This window comes from Gastrolobium bilobum, unplaced genomic scaffold (assembly GCF_033153095.1).
Source record: "Gastrolobium bilobum isolate Gb01-03AN ecotype WA unplaced genomic scaffold, APGP_CSIRO_Gbil_v1 utg2833, whole genome shotgun sequence".
Lineage (NCBI taxonomy): Eukaryota > Viridiplantae > Streptophyta > Magnoliopsida > Fabales > Fabaceae > Gastrolobium > Gastrolobium bilobum.
In genome coordinates, this window is record NW_026899149.1 from 68,260 (window position 1) to 78,383 (window position 10,124).

At 34.9% G+C, this 10,124-nt stretch overlaps 1 protein-coding gene and 1 pseudogene across 2 annotated transcripts; both read right to left on the reverse strand.

The window, feature by feature from the left end:
• Window positions 1-3,417: 3,417 nt before the first annotated feature.
• LOC133287684 (UDP-glycosyltransferase 90A1-like) lies at window positions 3,418-5,375 on the reverse strand. 2 transcript variants are annotated; one of them, XM_061485341.1, is made up of 2 exons: window positions 5,209-5,375; window positions 3,418-4,949 (listed from the first exon to the last, which is right to left on the reverse strand). In XM_061485341.1, exons 1-2 carry the CDS (start codon window positions 5,253-5,255, stop codon window positions 3,548-3,550), a joined length of 1,449 nt encoding a protein of 482 aa, XP_061341325.1. In that variant the 5' UTR covers window positions 5,256-5,375; the 3' UTR covers window positions 3,418-3,547. The 2 variants fall into 2 exon arrangements, with proteins under 2 accessions (XP_061341325.1, XP_061341326.1); XM_061485342.1 differs by having other exon boundaries at window positions 3,418-5,306.
• A 103-nt stretch (window positions 5,376-5,478) lies between these two features.
• On the reverse strand, window positions 5,479-7,717 carry LOC133287685 (receptor-like cytosolic serine/threonine-protein kinase RBK2; annotated as a pseudogene).
• Window positions 7,718-10,124: the final 2,407 nt, after the last annotated feature.

Here is a 10,124-nt window from a genome sequence, read left to right on the forward strand (position 1 = left end):
CTCCAATACCGTTAGATCAAAATCTCAAGAAGAGAGAAAAAGATAAATGTTAGTTAAGATTCTGATCTAACGGTGTTGGAGGGTGGTAGGTAGAGGTAGGCAAAAAAATGGTAAGTAGAATAACCTATCCCTTCTATTTTATAGTGGTGAATAAAAAAGTTAACACTACCTATACAGAAGTAAAACAAAATCACAGTGAAGGTCTCGTCTCTAGATATTAACTTATTTGAGAATGTCAGACCTACAATCAATCATCTCTTTTTATAAAAATAAAAAAGGAAACAAAGGATGAAGAGAACGTGGAAATGAGTACGTGACAAGGAAGGAAGAATAAGTTTTCTTTCTAATCAATGTGCGTTGTTACGTTGTTTTAATTATCTTCGTACGTTGTTACGTTGCTAACTAATATAAGAATAAATATCCTTTTTGGTCCCTAAAAAAAATTTGGTCCTCACTTTAGTCCATTATAAAAAAAAAATTAGTCACCTGATCCCTATGGACCCACTTTGGTCTTTCTGTGGGACTAGTGTAGGTCTTTTTTGAATTTGTGATGGACCACGATTTTAATTAAATTGATCTATTTTAAATTTTTTAAGGACCTCGAGACTAATTTTTTTTTGTAAAGGACTAAATTGAGAATCATGTTTTTTGTTAGGGACTTAAAAAATTATTTACTCCTAATATATATATTGAATCAAGAGACAAATAACAATCTACAAAAAAAAAAAAAAAAAAAAAAATTAAAATCAAAAAATTTATGACCGCACTTGCCGGCATTTGCCCGCAAGTGGGTCCGCCAATGGATCCAGTGACTGTCTGGGTTGGACTGATTTTAATAACACTACAAAAGTATTAAAAAGTAAAAAGCCAAAATGATTAAAAAAAAACAATAAACATGTGATGGCATTTTAATTAAATTCAAGTGGCCTCAATTCATTTGCTGCATTTGCACATATTGCCGATTCTAATTCGCCCGCGGTTGATTGCCATATTCCAAGGGCTGGTAAATGTAATATCATCATCAAACGGAGCTCTCGCAACCAAAAAGGAAATATTCTTTTTTTCCTTAAGCATCTGTTCCCGAGAATAAAAAGATTTCCTAATTTTAAACTGCAAAAAAATTTACAGCCAGAGTCTCTATTGACCCCCTTATATATATATATATATATATATATATATATATATATATATATATTAGAGATGCTAGGAAGAAGAGTAACTTAAATAGATACTTCCAACGTCAACATTATTCTTTAAATAAGATTTTCTTTATTTAAAAAAGACCTGAGTTGGTTTCAATTGAATAACAAGTTTGTTAGCACAACTTTTTGCCTTTTAATATGAATTATTTTCACTCTAAATGTGTATTTATCTTCATAATCAGTTCGATATCTCTTAAAATAGAATTCTAGGTAAACTTTTCATACAGTATTCATCCTTTAATTTTTCACACTTATATTCAAGAAGATATTAAATTTATCCTAAGAAAAAAAAAATGTAGATGAGAGAAAAGAATATGTTTCTTTCTTTCAAGTGGTTGAGTGATTGACTTTTACAAAAATCCACTATGTGCACGTAGAGAAGACAATAGGTATCGCGGTGGGACCAAAATTTTTATTTTTTTAATTGATGCTTAACAAAGTTAGGTGCTCGTCTTTCAAATGCCTTGTCAAGCATAGTCCCATGTTACTAGGTGCTTCTGGATATTTTTTTTTTTTTTTTTTTTGGTATTAGGTATCTTACGTGTTTAAGTTGAAGGGTAATGATATTTATTTATAATTTTTTACATAATTTTTAGCAATCTTTTAGGTGGCGTTTGATTACAAGCTTTTTAACAGATACCTATGCAAATGAAGTTTAGATTTTAGAATAACCACGTTTGTTTCAACCGATTTTTATCAAAAACCATCCATATCATTTGCATGGATTTTTTAACTTTTGATGAGAAAGATTGCTTTTTGCACTGTTGAGAAAGTTAATGTGAGGATGGTTTTTTTGAAAAACCCAGACATCGCACTATTCACACACTTTTTGGACTCTCATTATACCCTCTCGTTGATAATGATATTTTCTTCTTTTTATGTTTATTTGCATTCAAATAGTGCCTGGGGCCTGCGAGTGCGAGCCACCCTTTCATGAAGAAGGGTTATCGCAAAAATGCTTTGCGAGATAGATATAGCTCTTTTTCAAAGACGGGCTAATTATATTTTAAATTTAAAGAAGAAAAGTTAGAATATTAATTCCTTCTGGTTTTAAAAAAAATTCAAACAATTAAGGCTGTGATGTGAGGTGAGGCACACTGGAAGTTGAAAGAGCAGAGATGGCGTTTTCCTTCTGAAATGAAAGCTTCGATTGGTTGCTACTATACTGTGTGTACGCCAAACACAGCTCGTGAAACTCAACACTAAGGTTTGGATTTGATGGCGGAGGAGAGAGAGGAGATCAATGGCGGATTCTCGATGGAATCCACCGAATCGAGGTGGGTTATACAGGAGGACGATGAGGATGCGTCTGATATAGAGGGCCACTATTTGTTTGTTTAGGATAAGGGTATCGGGGATAAAATTGTAATTTTATATCATTTACCTATCTATATTTTTTTTCAAAACCAAACATAGGTTTTCAAAATTTTCATATATTTTCCTGGTAAAATTTTATCCAACCAAATAACTTTTTTTTTACATTTTTCTATCTATCTCACTTTCTTACCATTTCTCTATCAATTCTATTTTCCTACTATTCCAAAAAAATTTCCTCAACCAAACACCCCCTTAGTTATGTAATGAGCATTTGTATTTAGCTTTATTAAATTAATTTTAGGAATCTGAAATCGAAAAATAAAATGTTTTTTAAGTTAAATTTAAATTTTTTAAAAAATAATTATTTCAATATGACCACATTTTGATATTTTATTTTTATTAAAAGATTTGGATATTTGTTATTTTCATAATGTGGGAATTTTTTTTTTGGACATTACAGGGAATTAAACCACACACTTAATACACACTAAACACACTCCACACCACTAGGCTATCCCTAGTGGTGCATAACGTGGGAATCTATTGTATTGTAAATAAATAAAAAACTTATTCGGAGCATCTCAAAATATTTTTAATATGTCTGCTAACAAAAACATGGTTAAAGGTGTTTAATATATGAAAAAAAATATTTATTATTTTAAATAATATAAAATTATGTCATTTTAAATGAATCAATTATGTTTTAATATATATTTAATAATTTTTTATATTTTCTATCCTCCACAAAATTAAAAGAGAGAAAGAGAAAATATTTTGAAAGAAATAGAGGGTAAAAAAAAAACATAAAAATACAATCTTTCATTTAAAATGACAATTTTTTTTTGTATTTTTTCCTTAATATATATATATTTAAATTGATAACTTAATAAATTGGCAATCGAGTTTGATAGAATTGCATCATTCTTCCGTCGTCAATGTGGACTAGTACGTCGTACCAAGATATAGTAAAACAAGGAAAATAATGGTGCAGTTAAGACTTTTACAACCATAGCAGAATTGATCAGTTCTCAAACTGGAGACTTTTCTTTCTTGAAACATGTCTCTTGAAGGAGTGAGTGTAAGGTGGACCACGATGAACCACCCTCTTGCACAGCCACTTTGGCCATCTGAGCAAGTTCCCTCACCTTCTTCCTTGCTTCTCTCCCTTTCTCTTCTTCCATCAACTCCCTCACCTTATTCCTCACTCCTTCCCATTTCACAAACCCTTTGACAGAACCATTGGAAGTTTCAACCCTCAAACCAACCTTTATCTCATCCACAACCATTCTTGCATTCAGAGGCTGCTCTGCCATCATTGGCCAAGCAAGAATAGGAACCCCAGCACATATGCTCTCCAAAACAGAGTTCCATCCACAATGGCTCAGAAACCCTTCCACGCTCTCATGCATTAGTATTTCTCTTTGATCCACCCACTCTCTCACAACCATTCCTCTCCCTTTCACTCTCTCTTCAAACCCATCTGGTAGACCACCCCACTCATCATCCTTTCTCACCACCCACAAGAAATTCACCATCGATTCCTCCAGCCCAATTGCTATCTCTTTTATTTGTTCTTGTGAAATCTCTGCCTGTGACCCAAAAGCCACATACAGAACAGAACAACTCTTCTGATCTAGCCACCTCACCCAAGTTGGTTTCATATCTGATTCGGAATAAATCTTGGGCGTTTGTTCACTCAAACAAAGTGGACCAATGCACCAGTTCTTTGGACTGGACTCTGTGTTCAAATAATCAACAAACTTAGGCTCAAGCTCGTAGAAGCTATTAACCAAAATACCAGAGCTGTTGAGTGTGGATGAGATTGATTTCATGTTGAACACGTTTTCAAGGCTATCTGGTTCTCTGTTTCTGAACGCAGGATCAAAGTCTTCCTTACTGAGCCTGATCCATGGGAAACGAGTCAAAGTTACTAACTCATCGTCGGGCTGTGACCCACTAAAAATCCCTGCTTTCATCGCTTCCATGGAAAGGCAAAGGCTGTAACAGTTCATGCCGAAGTAGACAAACCTGGGGACACTGAACTTGGTGGCTGACTCTAGTGTCCACCAGAGGAAACCATCGGTGACCATGAAGCTGACACGTGGAAGAGTCTTGAGGGCTTCTTCGAAGTGTGGCTGCATGGCTTCGGTGGCCATCGCGAACTTGCAGAACAGACATATGGAAGGAAGCTTGTCGGTGCTCTCTATTCCGTTGGGGATGTCGGAGGCGATGTTTTCTGGGAAGGGAAGGGTTATTATGGTGGCGGCGGTGCCGTTGAGAGACTCTGCAATGAATGGGCGGTTGGCAGGGGTGGTGAAGACGGTGACCGCCGTGTCGCGGCGATGGAGGAGGATGCGGGCGAAATGGAGAAGGGGTATGGTGTGGCCTTTGGACATGAACGGAAAAAGAACAACATGTGGAGGACATGAGCTGTCGGAAGGGATTAAACCCATTGTTTATTTTCTTTGGGAACTTGTTTGCCTGGCTCATGTGTATGAGCTTGCAGTTTCGAAACATTTATAGACACAATAAAGGGTTTACTGTTTCTCAATTTTGTTTTTATCTTCTACACACATACCACATACTTTTATATATACGACAAACGTTAATTTCCATGATAAATGTAGATTAAGAGCATGGGTTTGTGGTTAAACTGGTTGTCATTTTAGACAAAGTTTTGGGTTTTGACTTTTGACTTTTGAGCTGGGGTGTTAGCTGGCATATATATTTTGTCATTTACTTAATTAATGGTATTTAAGACGGTTTAATGAATTCATATATATTTCTTAATGGACCGCCATCATGAAATTTAATTATTTTATTGTAAAATATTAACACGAGAGTATGGTTGATTAGCTTATGGTTGTTCAGGTTGAGAGACAATGGCTTGCTTCTTTTGTTCTTCATAAACTGCAAAAAACTTTACAGTTCCTTTGAGTGCTGCTGTTGCTCATATGATTCGTGTTCCTTTCAACTAATCAGAATCAAGGAGCTCTTCTTGAAAGAATTTTTGCAAGTATGGAAGTCGAGATCTCTTCGTGAACTTAAAAGCAATTAATGTTGCCATCCAGAAGCTGTACAACCTGCACCAATTGGTCAATTGCCAAATAATGATCTTTGTTACAGCTTACACAGACAAAGACCCTTTTGTTTTGTACCTAAAGGTTTCATGTTCCTGGGCCTTAATTTACATTTATAGCCGTGAAGGGTCACATGAATAACAGATTTAACATTGAGGGATAGAAACTCATTTTCCAAATAAAGATTCACCTTAGTTTTGCTCACATCTCATAGCTAGAATAAAAAAGATAAATTTCAATATTAAAATTAAGTTCGGATGAAATTTTAAAAGGACTAGAGAACGTGCCTGTCTCATAGAGGGACGACGAATTGAAGATTTTTGAATGCATAAAGAAGCTGCCAAGAGCATAATATTAATCTGCCGACAGTCAAAGTCATTGGCTAGTGAAGGATCAATCAGCTCCCTAATATCATTCTTTTTCAGCAAAGGTTTTGCCTACAAAAGTGTTAGAAGAAGAAAAAAAAATTACCCAATAATTATCTTTCATAACAGAAGGTCAAACAAGGCTTTGTTTTTTTTTATTATTTGGGTTAAATTGCACAACATACCCACAAAACAAGGCTTTGCTGTGAGTAATCAAGTGCTCGCCGCCCAGTGGCTAATTCTAATAGCACTACACCAAAGGCAAATACATCTGTTTTCTCGTCTACTATGCCATGAAGCAAGTATTCAGGAGCAAGGTAACTGTGGCAGTCATAATTCGAAACCTGAGTTAATAATAACAAGTTACAAAAATGTATAGCAGAAAATCATTTCTGAAGGTCACAAACCCAAAAGTTCCTTCAAATTTTGAAACGGTGTGATGAGTCCATTTCTCTGGTAGCCATTTTGCTAGCCCGAAATCACAAATCTGCACAAAAATTTCTTAACGTTTTAAATTCCACTTTATTCTTAAAATACTATGCAGAACTAAAGTCCACTCATGCATTAAACTTATAAAATATTGCAATTCATTTGAGGTGGATTAGAGTACTCACGGAAAAAGCGACAGGTTACTTAATTTCATCCCCAACAAAAAAATCAGGAATCTTCCAAAAATTGTTTGTCTTTAGGGGCCATACAAAAGGCCAAAAATTAAGCTGGAATATGTGGTGATCAATTATAGAATCAAACTTGTGTAAAAGAATCCAAAGCCATATCCATACCTGTGGTTCAAAGTCCTCAGTAAGCAAGATATTAGCAGCTTTGATATCCCTATGGATAGTTCTTCTTTGACAACCTTCATGAAGATATAATATACCCTCAGCTATTCCTAATGCTATTTTCTGCCTAATAGGCCATGGTAGTTTCTCCTTGGAACCTAGCAGCAAGGAAGAAAGAACAGAAAATTTTACTGCAATGGTAAAAATTGGGTCAATAATGAAGTAAAATAGGAAGGACATAAAGTCATTAATCTCTACCACTAAGCATTGAAGCTAGGCTTCCTTTTTCAGACAATTCAAGCACTAGATGCATTCCTCCTTCCACACCATAGCCAACCAATTTAGCAGTATTGGGATGGTTCACATGCGCCATTATGCCTAGTTCTGATAAAAAATCCCCTATGATTTCATCAGTTGTTCCTCGTGTTAGTCGTTTAATCGCTACTAGCTGATGATTTGGCAAACACCCTTTGTAAACATCAGAATAACCACCCTTTCCAATCAAATTTTCTGCACCAGCCAACATAGAATTCTAACTAGGTAACTGAGTTTGTAACTTAATGAGAATACTAAATTCTGAAGCATGTTGCATACATACCTTGGCTGAAATAATTGGTTGCGATTTGTATCTCATGCTGCGTGAAGATCTTCCACGGTGAAATGTGCAAGGACGAATCTGCATCTATGCTACAACTTGGAAGTATAGTCTCCCTCATGCTACTGCTCATTCTTCTTGAGAGCTTGAGGACACTTAGAGGATGCAATGTGGCTAAGGGCTTCTTTGATTTGGTCCTCAACAATTGAAGAAATGCATGCCACTTAGAACCAAGTTTTGACTTATCTTGAGACTCAGAATCCACAGTGGGTTCTCTTGAAGAACTTGTTTCTGACTCTGAGCTCCTGAAATTGTCCTCAAGAACACCAACAGGGGAATCCACCTCGTCCTTCATTTTTGAGATCCACAAACCCAGAACCCTCCTAGTAAAGAGAATAAATTACAAATCCACCACCAAAGTAAGAAACTTCATGAGGCAGGAGTAACATATATAGGTGAAGGAACACATAAATTGAAGGGCATTGTGGGGAACACATAAATAAAACTGTCAACAGAATTTCCTAGTAAATAATTTAAAAAGTGATTGGTTCCGTGTAAGAATGAACAAAGCCTGAGGGATTAGTGAAAGCAACAAGAGGAGACCAAATTTCATAGAGACCCAGAAGAGAGAGGACAACAAATTATGTATCAGAACAGTTGCACTGAAATCACTCTGCAAATTAAAAAAGGATGACAGAAAATCAATCAAACACGGTGTGAATAAAAGAAGTTGGGTAGCTAGAATGCCATGGAGAAAATCTCATATTTTTATTTATTTTTGTTTCTAATGAGAGTTGTAAGAGAGAAAAAGAGAGGGTAGGGAGACCAAGAGACAGTAGAGTGAATAGAGATGTGCAGACATGAGACATGAAACGTTATTACTTAGCCTTCTCCTCTGAACAAACAACTATCACTGACTTTTTCAATGTTGTCCAGGTGCTGCTTGCAATGTCGCTTTCTAGTTTAAACAATGTTTTTATTATCAATCCACATGAGAAGAGAATGGTTTGATGATAATAAAATAACATGTTAGACTGTTATGTTGGTTTTATTGTTAGTATTAGTATTAGTATTAGTATTATTATTATTATTATTATTATCGCTATGGAATTTGGAATGTTGAGTAGGGAGAAAGAGGAAGTAAATAAAGCTTTAACTCCTTGTCACGGTAGCTTCTTTAGTCAGAGACGCCTCTGTTTTGTGTCTGTGGTCTTCTCTTGTATGCGGCTCGTGAAAAAACATAGTGCTTATGGGCTCTGTCACTGCTTAGAAAGTCACCCACCTCCCACTTGGCTTCATTCACATTTAATGTATATATAAAAAATGCTAGAAATATATAATTTTGTCTTTTTTTACATAAGATACAGTTCCCACTAACGGATAACTTCCACTAGCTTATGTGTAATATCAATAATAAAATGTAAATGGACCCCATTATCATTTGTCACTTGCGTACATAATCAGCCTCGAAGCAACGTAGCGTACATAACCTACAAATTCCGGGAAAAAAGGATTTAAAAAAAAAAAAACTTGATTCGATATCATTTCAGCGTAATTAACACAATCACTATGCACAAACCAAACCCCTCAGCCAAGAAACTGCACTGCAGCACTCAATTATTATTATTGCTTTTCATTCTTCACCACCAAATCAACTATACGAGGGTCCACAGTTCATTGATCATAACTACGTATAGTTTCCATGTATTATATCATAAATATTTCCCCCCCTCTCTTTACCCCCATGTATTTCATATGTGCATATATGAAATATATGGGATTGCTTGAGATTTAAGCAGTGTCAACATTCATTTGGTTAAGGACTTAAGGTTGGTGACTCTTACCCATCAAGCTTCAGAATTCGACTTTTTCATTCGTTGGAGGGTTTAGTCAGATTAAACTATTTAAGGGTTTTATAATTCTCATTCAACATGAGAATTAAAATTTTTCTACACACCCTTTGATTTCCGTGCTGACATGGGTCTTACATATAATTTTTTCTAACACATGGGTCTCACATGCTTTTTATCTCTACAACATGAGAATTGAATTCTCATTCAACATGAGAAAATCAAACCCCAACTATTTAAATACATTTATGCATACCTCACCTCACGTCACTCTTCTTTTTTACATATTTATACTTTGATTCTATCATATACCTTCAAATTTGAGATGGTATGTTTCTTGTAGAAAGAATCATATTTCTTCAACTATGTCACTACCCAACAACTCTATTCTTGTACATTTTCTCTTCAGTGTGAAAGACACGAACAAGTTGATTTTTTATATCAGACACGACAAGCTTTAACGGTTTTCTTTGTCCAGAAACTGACTGAATACCTTATTTAAATATTTTGTTTTTCCAACCCCATGCCCCCAAAAATAATAATAAGAAGAAGAATAAATAAAAAAAGAATAAAAATACAAGCTTCACTGCTGAAATAATAAAATTTCGACTTGAAAAATTAAAAAAAGTCTCGGACTTTCTTCCCCTTGCCTTGCAAAGTTGCAGTCAATAACACTACCTTCATGTTTAAATTTTTTTTTTTATTTTTTGTATTTATCGTCATGTTTAATTTATTTCTGAATGTTTGCGCTAAAACCATTATTGACCACGTTTGATTGGATATAATTGACTAATCAAACATGAATTAATAACGATTCAATCATATATAGTAAGATGATTTATTTATGCTCAACTTCTTCACGCTGTTTATAAGCTAATCCAAACAATAAAATAACATGCATGTTTCAATTTGGTTATGTTTAATTGAGTCTCAGAG

Excerpts from the sequence above, each read along its gene's own strand:
- LOC133287684 (XM_061485341.1), bottom strand. The coding sequence starts at position 5,255 with ATGACAAAATATATATGCCAGCTAACACCCCAGCTCAAAAGTCAAAA. Across the intron at positions 4,950-5,208 it reads CCCCAGCTCAAAAGTCAAAA|CTCATGTCCTCCACATGTTG; the intron begins GTCAAAACCCAA and ends CCCTTCCGACAG.